At 42.0% G+C, this 13,566-nt stretch overlaps 1 protein-coding gene across 3 annotated transcripts in view; it reads left to right on the forward strand.

The window, feature by feature from the left end:
- RGP1 (RGP1 homolog, RAB6A GEF complex partner 1) overlaps positions 1-13,566 on the forward strand; it is a 44,360-nt gene that overhangs the window by 18,979 nt on the left and 11,815 nt on the right. For all 3 annotated transcript variants that reach the window (XR_013996667.1, XR_013996668.1, XM_081103559.1), the window contains exon 10: positions 9,312-9,375. Coding sequence is in view for 1 of the 3 variants with exons in the window: in XM_081103559.1 (XP_080959685.1) it covers positions 9,312-9,344 (33 nt within the window). In the remaining 2 variants the exon portion in view is untranslated. The remainder of the gene's footprint in view (positions 1-9,311; positions 9,376-13,566) is intronic.

Raw genomic sequence — 13,566 nt, forward strand, 5'->3', positions numbered from 1 at the left:
TGGGAAAGACCTAATAGAGGCCGAGTGCAGAGCTTGTGCCTGAGTGGAGCAGGCGGGAGCGAGCCCCTGGGAGAACGTCCTGGATCAGGGAGAAGGCCCTCGCGTGGGAGGGAAAGGGGCCCGGGCAAATCCGAGAATCCGAGTCCGGGAGGCCCAGAAAGGGAGGGAGGGTTGCCGCGCAATGAGGATGGGCCAGCTTCCGGACGACACCTCGCCAGTGTAGGCCTTGGCCAGCCAGAGCCTGTAGGTGGAAGGTGACTGCCATGTCAGGTAGGCAGGTGGGGATGGCCAACCCCTAGAGAGAGAAGATCGGTCGGGAGGCCTGTGCACTGGGCGAGTGAAGAGTAGGTTTAGGGAGTAGGGGGAGTTAAGGTTATTTGGGTACAGTTGTGGCTAGGTCATGAAAGGCTTTAAACACACACATTTTTATTGATTTCAGAGAGGAAGGGAGAGGGAGAGAGAGAGGAACATCAGTGATGAGAGAATCACTGATTGGCATGTGCACCTACCAGAAATCCAAAGGTGACCTCCTGGTTCATAGGTCAATGCTCAACCACTGAGCCAGGCCAGCCCAGCTCATTAAAGGCTTTGAATGCAGATGTGAGGAATTTGGTTTTGTTGTCTGAGTAGAAAGAGTAGTGAACGGCTTAAAAGGCAAGATTATTTGTATCTAGCTTTATTGCCTGCCATTAAGTCTTTGTAAAAAAAGAGAGAGAGAGAGATTTGCAACTTTTTATAGTTATTTTAAATTGCATGACTATATTTATCAAACAATTTAAATCTGTTGAATTTTTTTAATAATTGAAAAATTTGATTCAATTTCTGATTTGAAATCCAAAGTGAGGTTATCAAGATGTTATAGTGTTGAGTCTTCCTTTGTCTTGCCTCCATTTTCCCCTCACTGATTTGACTGAATTCCATGTCTTTAATGTCTCCGTTTTCTATATCAGTAGCATAGCCCTTCTAGTTTTCCTCTCCCTCATATTATGGTCTTTATTTTTTTATATATATTTTTATTGATTTTTTACAGAGAGTAAGGAGAGGGATAGAGAGTTAGAAACATCGATGAGAGAGAAACATCAATCAACTGCCTCCTGCACACTCCCCACTGGGTATGTGCCCGCAACCAACGTACATGCCCTTGACTAGAATCGAACCTGGGACCTTTCAGTCCGCAGGCCGACGCTCTATCCACAGAGCCAAACCAGTTAGGGCTATGGTCTTTATTTTTAACCTTAATTTTTTTTCTGTTCAGTCCTTTAACTTGCCCTATGTATCCTGAACCTAGTAAAACATTTCTTGGGATGGAGGCATTGGGCTACAAAGTACAAAGACAAATAACTGTTTTACCATATATGTTAGGTTACATACTATCTTCTGTGTCTTTGTATGTAGCTACAAAGTTTCTATATTTTCCCTGTGGCTGATAAAGAGAGAAAGCTAAAGCAGTTTTTTGTTTTTTTTTAAAAAAAGTATTTTTATTGATTTCAGATAGGAAGGGACAGGGGAGAGAGATAGAAACATCAATGATGAGAATCATTGATCAGCTGCCACCTACATGCCCCCTACTGGGGATCAAGACTACAATCAGGCATGTGCCCTTGTCTGGAATCGAACCCAGGACCCTTCAGTCCCCAGGCCACACTATCCACTGAGCCAAACCAGCTAGGACCTAAAGCAGTCTTATTCATGACAGTATTTCTACAGCATAGCAATAAAGTCCAATTTCTCTTCTAAAACCAACTCTAAAATGGTATTTGGTATTTGTCTCAGAAACTCATTCTAATTCTGTTATGGTCTTTATAATTTATGTTACCTTGGGCCAATGGCAATTATAAGGATTAGGATCTTTATAATTTATTTTTAAGATTCTTAAACCCTACGGTTGCCTTTGGCCCCAAACAAGAAAATCTGGGTCAGTTAATTAAAACACACACCCACTTTGAGCCCAGTTGCTTTCTCCTGTGCTGTTTCAGCTCCAGCCCTACCTTATTCCCAGTGGCCTTTGCCTTCATTCCTTCTTTGCTCTGCTGGGCATCTTTAAAGGAAAACTTCACACCAACTTCCTCTACTATAAATTCTCCCTCCCCTCAATTCTACACTTCTCTTTGCCAACATACACCACCGCTTCTTCAGTGAATTTTTTTTTTTAAGCTCACAGCCCTTTCTGGCTCTTTTCCATCTTTAACACTCTCTTGTTGAAATCTCTTTTCCTCTCCTTTCTCTTTGGGAAGACTTCAGATTTTTAAAAGGTAATGCTCTATTTATTCTGCATGATCCACTTCTATCTTCTTTGCTCTTCTATCACCTTTTTCTTATTCTGGATTGTTTGTAAATTCTGTCATGCTTGCTTTCACCAAGGCTTCGGCCTTCCCTTTGTGATTAAACAGCCTTCTAGATATAGCAAAAATGCTTATGTTTCCTTATTTTTCCTATAAGAAAAAAAGTGTTCAAATTCACATCTACCTCAGTCTCTTTCTCCCGCATTCTGCATCCAGACGCATGGCCATTATTGTAAAATCGACTGAAGCCTGATGTTGGGCAGGGCACTGTATGATGAACTTCATAATCTTAGTGTCAGATTCCTAAATGCTTGCCAGTCATAGAGGTTTTCATGTGTGTGAATAAATGTTCTCATGTACACACACAGACTAAAATGCACAGAAAATAGAACCATAAGTCAATATAAGTATATGAACATGGCCCTGGTTGGTGTGGCTTGGTTGGGCATCATCCTGTACACCAAGAGGTCACCGGTATGATTCCTGGTCTGGGCATGATCCCCTGTGGGGGTCCTGCAGAAGGTAGCTGATCAGTATTTCTCTCTCTCCCTCTCCCTCTCTCTCTCAAATCAATTTTTTTTAAGTTTTTTATTGCTTAAAGTATTACAGAGTATTACATATGTGTCCTTTTTTTTCTCCCCTCCCTTGACAATCCCCTGGCCTCCCCTACCCCCCAGTGTCTTATGTCCATTGGTTATGCTTATATGCATGCATACAAGTCCTTTGGTTGATCTCTTACCCCCCTCCCTCCTGCCCCCCAACCCTCCCCGGCCTTCCCGCTGCAGTTTGACAATCTATTTGAGGCAGCTCTGCCTCTCAGATCAATTTTTTTTAAAATGGTGGCGTCTGGGCCAATCTCCAGAGACTTGATTTAAAAAAATAAATAAAAATGAATATGTGTTTAGTATATTACATTATAATCAGACCAAATATATTTTGGGGTGAGAGATGAGGATGGGTAACTTTATAGCTAGAATAGAAGTTTAAGAGACAGCACCGTTGGGCATTCTGTATTCAGACTGGAGAAGGCTGAGAGGAGTTGCATTCCTGTGAAGATGAAGAGACTTCATGAAAGAGGCTGTGTTTCAGGAGCTGAGAGACTTGTAAGGCTGTGATGAATGGTAGCTGGGCGGGAGGGAGGGGCCAGAGTTTCAAGAACATACAGTTGCTATACCCAAACAGCCCAGTGTTCTCTCTGGCTGAGAATATAAAAGATGCTATGGTTGTAGTTTGGATTTCAACTATAGTTAAGTTTCTATTAATAACCCATATTGAAGTTTTCCTACCCCACCTCTGGAACCATTCTCACCAAATTTTTCTGTTGTTTTTCTTTTTTTTTCTTTTTCTGCTTGCACTCATAATTAACCGCCCTCTAATTTAACTGAATTTCCTATTTGCTTTTATTTTTCCTGCCTGCTCCACAATCTACTTATTGCAGTAGTGACTTTTAAAATTCCGTTTATGAGACTCTCACTTTTATCTCATTTATAAATTGCTCTTTTCTTAAAATTATAGACTCAAACTAAATAGGCAGAATGCATCTAGTTCTCATCGCTGGAAGGTGAGCGAGTAGGTTTTGCTTGATTGTCTCTACCGAAAGGAAAGGAATGCGTTACTTCCTCCTGCAGTGGGGGCTGCCAGTTCTACTATCTAGCTTTAGTTATCTCATATTTTCCCTTAGTTTTGCTTTTTGAAACAGTATGGAAGAAATTTTTCTTTTCAGTGTGGCAGCTCTTTAAAGATTTGAAAGGGGTTTGTTTTTTGTCTGTTATTTGTCCCCTCCGGCATGCCCAGTAGAATTTTCTGCACTGATGCAAATGTTCCCTGCCTGTCCTGTCTAATGATTAGCCACCAGCCCCTTGGAAATGTGGCTAGCGTGATGTGACTACGAAACAGAATTCTAATTTTACTTAATTTTAGTTATTTAAGTTTTAAGCCAGATGAGGTGAGTGACTCTTGTGTTAGTGAGCTCTAAAAACTCTGGAACTTCGTACTGCATCACTGGCTATCTTTTGGCTGTTCCAAAAAAATCTTATGGTCACCTCAAACACAGGGAAACACGCGAAACTGGGCTCTTGTTCTGTTTGGAGGCCAGTCTAACATGTTGGCACAACCTAGAAAAAAAACACAAACCTAACCTCTAGAGTCCTGATAGTGTCCGTTTTTTAATTTTTTTATTTCTTTATTGATTAAACTATTACATATGTGTCCTTATCTCCCCATTACCCCCCCCACACACACACACATACACACTCATGCCCCCCACCCCTCTGTTGTCTGTGTCCATTGGTTAGGCTTATATTGATAGTGTCAGTTGTTTTTTTTAATTAAATCTTTATTGTTCAGATTATTACATTTGTTCCTCTTTTTCCCCCCATAACTCCCTTCTTCCCAGTTCCCACCCCACCCTCCGCCCTCACTCCCCACCCACTGTCCTCATCCATAGGTGCACGATTTTTGTCCAGTCTCTTCCCGCATCTCCCCCCGCCCCCCCCCCCCCGCCCCCCATAGTGTCAGTTTTTATTGAAGCTTTCTTAGGAGGGGTAAAAGATGAAAGTTTCCTGTCATCTTCCATAACTCAAAGCAAAACTTTAAAAATTCCTTATTCAATCTCTCTCTTTCCCTAAGGGAAAGAGCCCCTGAAGTTCCTCTCCATAATGACTGCCAAATCCCTCTCTTCTCTTTCTCTCACAAACGACTTTCCTCCTCTTTGAACCTTACTCCTCCATTCTCTGTGAGCACCACGTCTGCCCTCTTCCCTTTCGAGGAGAGCTCTTAGGTGTGTCTCCAGCTCCTCTTCCCTTTTATGATCTCTGCTCAGTAAATCCAGGGAACTTCTGGACTCATCTTTCTTGGGGGTGATTGTGGCTAGAAGGTCATAAGTAACTTCTTTTCCGTTCTCACATAACTCTTGATCTTCTAAAAGTCCTCTCATTTTCTTTTCTTGTCATTGCTGAACAGTCTTCAGCATTCTTTTTGCAGAAGTTTCTCTAACATCTTTTCACTCCAGATCTATGCTTAACAGACCCTAAAGCTACTTCTTCACAGTTCCTTTATCCATTTGCCTTTTAAAATTATTTTGCTTATATATTATTTTTAATGAGCTTATCGCCTCTTCACCAGCCTTCTACATTGCATAGGCTGCCTCCACCGGGGGAGCAGCATTCATTTCCCACTGCTGTCCCCACTGCCCTTCGTCCCTGACTCCCTTCCCTGCTCACCATTGTCCATGCACCTCTCCCAGTATTGTCTGTTCTTCTCATCTCCTCCTTGTCCATATTTGTAATAACGGTCACTATTTTTAAATGATCATTTTTGGGTTCTCATTTTTTTCAGGGGCTCTCCCCTAAGTCTCTGTCCTGTGACATAAGCATTGATCTCTGTGGGTTGGGGGAGATGGGGTTGAGGGGCAGAATATCCTCTCTACCATGGCGCTCAGGTGGGCTGGACATTCTGTTGGGGCGGGGAGACTGTCCTGTGCACTGCGGGATGTTTAGCAGCACCCCAGCCTCTACCCACTAGACATCAGAGGTACCCTCTCCATTGTGACAACCCAGAATACCTTCAGACAGTGCCAGAGGTGCCCTGGAGGGCAACATTTCCCCACCCTCTCCTCCTGTTGAGAACTGCTGTTCTAGAATATCACCTTTCTGAAGTTGATAGATGGTGATACTTTTTCTTCCTAATTTGTGATTTGTTTGCTTAGCCTAGATTTTTAAAAGTGTGGTCTTTGTCTTACTTGGTAGGAGGGAGCCTCTTAAAATTGCAGGTTCCCAATCTCATCTGAGGCCTACTGAATCAGAAATTCTGGAAGTGGAATCTGGAAATAAAATTTTTACAAGGCAGTACCCCCACCCCTTCCCAAACAGGTAATTCTTATGCCCTGGGCTTGACCTTCCTGTGGTATAACTGCTGCATTACCCACATTTTTTTCCTGCAGGTCTTCCTGGTTGCTCCAGCTTTGCTTCCGCTCTTGGCCTCATGATGCCAACACAAATAGGGAGGCCTCAGGTTACCCGGACAACTGGAGCACAGGAAACCGTAAAGGCGCAGCCCTCCCACAAGGAATCAGACTGTGGCCATGCCCGCTTGCTTTCACCGAAGGGACTCAGTCATACTTCCTACTCCCCATTCTCCAGCTACCCAGTATAGCAGATACCCAGGCCCAAGTCACAGACCCTGATTTTGCAGACCTGGTAGTGGAATATGGAATGAATGGGATGAAGAAAGGTGAATGAAGCTTTTTCACATTGATAGTCCATGCTACCTTGGTGATAATTGAGTTTTGTACTGGTGAGAATTAGATTCCCCTGGAAGTTGATAAGATTATGAGCTGTAGAGTCATTGGACCTTGAGTCTTGGATCTCTTTGCATTCCTGGCTAGATGTTTTTACAATTGGCTTTGGGTCAAAGATTTAGCAATCTAGCCGAGACCGGTTTGGCTCAGTGGATAGAGCGTCGGCCTGTGGACTGAGGGGTCCCGGGTTCGGTTCCGGTCAAGGGCATGTACCTGGGTTGCGGGCATATCCCCAGTGGGGGATGTGCAGGAGGCAGCTGGTCGATGGTTCTCTCTCATCGATGTTTCTAACTCTCTATCTCTCTCCCTTCCTCTCTGTAAAAAATCAATAAAATATATATATTTAAAAAAAAAAAAAGATTTAGCAATCTACTTCTGATACACTGGGAGCAGTGTATGTTTAGCAAGAAAAGAGTAGTCAACGTATTATGAATTTGGGTTCTATTTATGTTTCATTACGAAATGACATTTAAAGGAAGATTATCTGTTTTGATTAAGTATTTAAACATTTGTACATCATAAGCGTCTATAGACACAAGCAGCAGAGCTTTTTTTAATTTAATTCAAAATAATGTGGCAGTTAACTGGTTAAACCCAGAAGTTAATGAAAATCTACTTGCATTTAGAGGCTTAGAAACTGTTGAATTGATCCAAAACCAGAGTAGGCCATCTCCGTGGACCATGCATGGCAGGTCAGAGTGAGAGAGAATCAAGAGTGATAAGGCAGACTTGATAGCTCTTTTCAAACAGTTGAAAGACTGTCCTGTGGAAGGGTTAGATTTTTTGGTTTGGTTCCAGAGGTGGAATACAGACCTTTATTTCAGATAACAGTGATGGGGCACAGAATTTGGCTTAATAAGGAAGAACATTTAAGTAGTTAGAGGACCTCAAATTGGAATGAGCTGACATTAGGCAATGAATTACTTGTGACTGAATTGTTTATATGGAGGTTAGATTATCATTGCATAAGGTTTGGATGAGATTTTGGACATTAATTTGAGTTTGGCCTATAAAGGGAAGCAGGCAAATTTATTGGACGTCAGTTCACCCTTTCTATTATATGATTTTGTGGCAGCTATTAAAGTTATTACTATTTTCCTGGGTACCTCTCTTTGCTAATTTTACCCCTTGAGTCATTGAATATTAGAACTGGTAGTAGAGTCTTTAGAGATTTATCAAATGTTGTTCTCTAGTCCTCTGGCAATTCTTCAAGAATGCCTCAAGGGTGGCTGAGAGGTGAAATTAAGGATAGCTGGCGCTATTAGCCTGTTAGCCATGCTTCTGTGACAACAATCTTGCCTTTAAAATTTTTTTCCAGAAAAAAGAAAGAGTTCTGAAAAATAACTCTTAGAGGCCCCAGTATTCCAAGTTCTTCATTGTATTGACAGGCAAACTGAGGTATGGAGCAGAGCAGTGCCTTGCCAAAAGGTCACACAGCTAATAAATTTCACAGTTGGAATTCAAATCCAGCTCTTCTAATTCCAGTCATTTGTGTGTTTTCCCCCCTCTACTAGTCTACCTTCTTATAATGCAGTAAAAGTTTCTCTCCATTTCACTGGCCACAACTATAGTCCAGAATTTTATTTCTTCAGCTTTCCTATTTCCTATTCGTCACTGAGTTAGTCTCCCTGTTGTCCAATCTCTCCTTCTTCTGGTCTATATCATATACACTGTTGCCATGTTGTTCTTCATGAAACATGGTCTTCGCATGAGATTTCCCTGCTTAAGAACCTTCTCCATATGCTGAAAGGAACTTTGCAGCCTGACACATTGTTAACATTTTTTTTTAAAATATATTTTATTGATTTTTTACAGAGAGGAAGGGAGAGAGATAGAGTTAGAAACATCGATCAGCCGCCTCCTGCACATCTCCTACTGGGGATGTGCCCGCAACCCAGGTACATGCCCTTTGACCGGAATCGAACCTGGGACCTTTCAGTCCGCAGGCTGACGCTCTATCCACTGAGCCAAACCGGTTTTGGCTGTTAACATTCTTTAGGATCTTCATTGTTCAGCTAAGCTGAGCCCAAGTCCATCCTATTATGGGTAATTAATAGGCCATATAATAGTGAGATTAATTGAGCCCTACCCTACATCTAGACTCCAACTTTGGCACAATTTTTATGTGTACAGTTTTAATTAGGGATAATGAGAAGATACAAAAGAAATAGAAGACTAGAAAAAAAATAGATCTCATAAAAAGAAGTTGCATAACAATGTTTTATATAATCCTATTTGAAGTACACATACATACATAAAAAACACACACACAAAAATGAGGTTTATAGAAATTGGAAGAAAACACACCAAATTGATAGCAGACCTGAACTTTGAAGAGGTGGATTGAGAAAGGAAAGGGGATGGGGAGGAATAAAAAATATATTTAAAAAAATATTTCTTCCCAGTCTGTGGCTTGGCTTTTTATTTTTAATGATTTTTTAAAAAATGAATATTTCAGTCTCATCATGGCTTCTTTTATATTGTCTTTTTATTTTCTTTATGGAGTCTTTTGAAGAGCATAAATTTTAAATTTTTGTGAAATCTAATTTTTTTCCTTCTTTCTTGTATGGCTATTGCTTTTTTGTGCCCTACATAAGAAATCTTTGCTTACACCAAAGTGACAAAGTTTTTCTCCTATGTTTTCTTCTATATCTAGAAGTTTTAGCTTTTATAGTTCAGTCTTTTTGTGTTTATGATTCATTTTGATCATTTTCTTAACTTTCTCCTCACAGCACAACAGGTGCAATAGGAAAAGACGAATCTGAAATGAAGATTACCTCTCTCAAAACAGACATGGTAGGATATAAACATTAGCTTTTTCTGTGTATTGTCTTCATCTACTATTTGTTAAGTATTAATGATTCACTAGTAAAATATATATCAGTCACCTACTGGATCAGGCGCTGGCAATACAGTGATGAAAACACTAGATAATGTCCTTTCTCCATGGAGTTTACATTTTAATGGGAGTGGTTGTGGGTTTTTTGTTGTTGTTGTTGTTTTTTAAATATATTTTATTGGGTTGTTTTTTACAGAGAGGAAGGGATAGGGATAGAGAGTTAGAAACATCGAGAGAAACATCGATCAACTGCCTCCTGCACACTCCCCACTGGGTATGTGCCTGCAACCAACGTACATGCCCTTGACTGGAATCGAACCTGGGACCCTTGAGTCCACAGGCCGACGCTCTATCCACTGAGCCAAAACCGTTAGGGTGGGAGTGGTTGTGTTTTAGTGAACATCCCATTGTATGATTGGCAAAGTCAAGAAAATGTTATTGTGATTCCTCAATTGAAGGAAGAATTTCAGTTCCTTGGCAAACTACTTTATCTTCCTGTATGATAGAGCAGGAAGAACCTTTTTCCACAAAGGGTCACTGATTTGTTGAGAAAAGGGACTCAGGCTACATATAATCAGCTACAGTGCAGTATGGGGAGTGGCATCATAGAACAGGGTGGAAACTCATAGTAAGTGAGCGCATGCTTCTGTTACTGTTGAGGAGTAGTGACCAGACAATGCTCTCTTCTTTAAAAATAAAAATACTTTCCATTAATTTCAGAGAAGAAGGAAGAGGGAGAGAAAGATAGAAACATCAATAATGAGAGAGAATCATTGATCGGCTGCCTCCTGCACACACCTGACTACGGATTGAGCCTGCAACCCAGGCATGTGCCCCCACCTCCTAGTTCATAGTTCGACGCTCAACCACAAAGCCACACCAGCTGGGCTCTTCTCTTTTTAAAAAAATAATCTTTCTTTCCTTTTTTTTTTCTTCAAATTAAAAGATAAAGTTTATTTTTTATTTATTTGTTTATTTTTTTATTTGTTTGTTTATGTTAATCCTCACCTGAGGATATTTTTCCACTGATGCTTATTTCCACAATATCTCATATTTGCTTTTTTAAGAGAGAGTGGAAGAGAGGGAAAGACAGAGATATATCGATGTGAGAGAAGAACATTGATTGGTTGCCTCCTGCACGAGCCCTGAGGGCTCAGGCGGGGAGGTGGGGGGAGAGCCTGCAACCAAGGTATATGCCCTTGGAATCGAACCCAGGACCCTTTGGTCCGCAGGCTGTCACTCTGTCCATTGAGCCAAACTGGCTAGGGCAATACTCTCTTCTTTAATTAAGCAAAAACACTTTGTTTTTTGTTTCAGTCCCATTTTTAAAAATATATATATTTTATTGATTTTTTACAGAGAGGAAGGGAGAGGGATAGAGAGTTATAAACATCGATGAGAGAGAAACATCGATCAGCAGCCTCCTGCACACCCCCCACTGGGGTTGTGCCCGCAACCAAGATACATGCCCTTGCCTGGAATCGAACCTGGGACCCTTCAGTCCGCAGGCCGACACTCTATCCACTGAGCCAAACCGGTTAGGGCTCAGTCCCATTTTTGGTATCTTTTTTTTTTTTTTTTTTGCCAAAAGAGTTCACTGATAGTATCTTCAGAGAACTGCTAGACCTCTTCTGGTGGCCAGAGCACCAGGTATCTCTATAGCTAATCATTCACATTTTCTTTAAAACGAGTCATGCTCTGTGTTAATGATACCACCTTTCTTCAAGCCACTTCAAGTGTCAGTAATAAGTGCTATTTGCTATCAATATTTATAAACCAGTATTAATATTAGGTAACCAGGTAAATGATGTTAATTCAAAGCAGGGTAAAGCCACTATAGCCCAGGTGACTTTCACAGAAGAAATAAAGCTTGAACTAATTCTGAGAGGATTTTGGTAGATACAAGTAAAGAGGGCAGATTAATTTAGATCGATGGATTTGAGGAAGAAGAAATTAACGATTGTTCATGGTGTGGCTCCCCTATCATCCATCCAGAGCAGACATTATTAATCGATCATGCACTCATTCTTGCTGAGCGTGGGCACAGACTGGTAAGCCTGGAACTAGATATTGGGGGGTGGGGGAGGGAATGTAGATTTTAAATGGAGAGATATTTTGAAAGAGGCATCAGTGAAACTTCTTGAAAATGTCTGACCCTGGAAGTCAAGATGAGGGGCATTTTCATGTGCAACGGGGAAGCCCTTGGTGCAGAGACTACAGGAACAGTTTCTGTTGCATATGTGCTCAGTACATAGACATCGGAAGGGTGTGATAGGCATTACAACCAGACTCAGAAAAAGAATGCCAGGGGAAGACAGTACAGTGGATTCTGCCACAGGGCACCACTCAGGGATCCTAGAGTGATACCAGCTACAGAGTTGGGCCGTGATCGCCAGCAGTGTAAGCAGCAAACAGGGCGAAGAAACATTGCCCTGGGTATAGGAGGCCAGAGGACCACTTGTTCAAGTTCACCTCTTTCCTGCTGCTGCAGAGTCCCCTTCCCCTCGTACATCCAGATCCATCTCAGGCAGAGAAGCAGGGGAGAGGCGGCTATCTGAGAGACCAAGCAATTTTTATTCAAGAGAGTCTGAGCAGTGCCTTAAAGACAGTCTAAATGATCAGGTCAGACTATGTTAAACTGATCTGAGGACTTCTGAAAGGTGTGGGATCCCAGCTGTGAAGAGCGTGTACCAGTTAACTCATACCATCTTTGATGAGGTAAGGCAGGACTGATGCAGGCCTGTGTCCCTGTTCCCATCTGAGGTAAGTGAGGATAGATGCCAGAGGCATGGGGCCTAGCTGAGCAGGTAGCTCAGTGCATGCAGCTGCAGGGGGCTGCTTCCTCACGTGTACCTGCCTCAGCACCAAGTGTCCCAGCACTGGCCGCACCCGTTGCCAAGGAAGAACCATGTGGTTGAAGCCCATCCATGATACCTGACCCTGTCAAGCCTGTGAGGACAGATTCTTGTGGTCTTCTATTTCTGTCAGCGCCCACCTTTAAAAAAAAAATCTTCTTTATTAAATTTTGAGAGAGAGAAACATTGATGTGAGAGAGAAACATCGATCAGTTGCCTCCCACATGTGCCAGCAACTTGGTATGTGCCCTGACCAAGAGTGGAACGCGCCACCTTTTGACAAATGGGACAATGCTCCAATGAACTGAGTCACACCGGCCGGGGCTGTCAGCACCTACCGTTTATTTCTCCTCATCTGGAGCTTTCTACCATACGCTTTTCTCCTTGCCAGGATTAGTCAGAAATTAGCCCAAAATTGCTGTCTTCCTATTCCCAGAATCTGTGACCTTTATGTTCTGGGTACTGGATGCAAGAGATGCCTGTTGCCCTGATCTTATTTCAGGACCTCTGACTAACATACCCTGAGTGTAAAGAATGAATTTGCAAGCCCAGTGGCGTCTTGCAATTCCTACATCGGAGAAGCTTAAGGGCAGAAATCTGACTGGAAGGGGAGGGAGGCAGATTAGTCTTGAAGGTGAGTCCACAGAGTAATGTGATTTGCTGACAAGGACTGACCACCAGAAAAGTAAAAAATATGTGACTAATAAAAATATGTACTTTGTTGCCTGACTGGTGTGGTTCAGTTGTTGAGCGTCCACCTAGGAACCAAGAGGTTACAGTTCGATTCCCGGTCAGGGCACATGTCCAGGTTTCTGGCTCGATCCCCAGTGGGGGTCATGCAGGAGGCAGTTGATTAATGATGTTTGTCTTTCGTCGATGTTTCTATCGCTATATCCCTAAAAATCTTCTCTCTCTAAAAATCAATAAAAAACATATTTAGAAGAAAATATGTACTTTATTCATAAAAGTGAGCTTTGTAAATGTAGAATCTAGGACCTTTTTAAGAATCTTCTATTGGCTAATTATTTCATTTAGTTTCTTGCATCCCCAAACAAGGTATGACACCATTAACCTGACCACTTTAGACACGTGCTTTGCTCACTATTTATGTATTTTTATTTGGTTTATTTTATGGGGAGGGGAAGGAGTTCACTGCCATCGATGCCTACAACTCTTCCTCAGATGCTCCAAGCAGTCGTTCCCGTTGTGAGCTGTACTGTAAGATCCTATCATTGCTGTTGGGCAACATCAAAATACCTTACATATGTAGCAATGACGGCGCACATGCCCACA

Source organism: Myotis nattereri (assembly GCF_964212035.1).
Source record: "Myotis nattereri genome assembly, chromosome: 12".
NCBI lineage: Eukaryota > Metazoa > Chordata > Mammalia > Chiroptera > Vespertilionidae > Myotis > Myotis nattereri.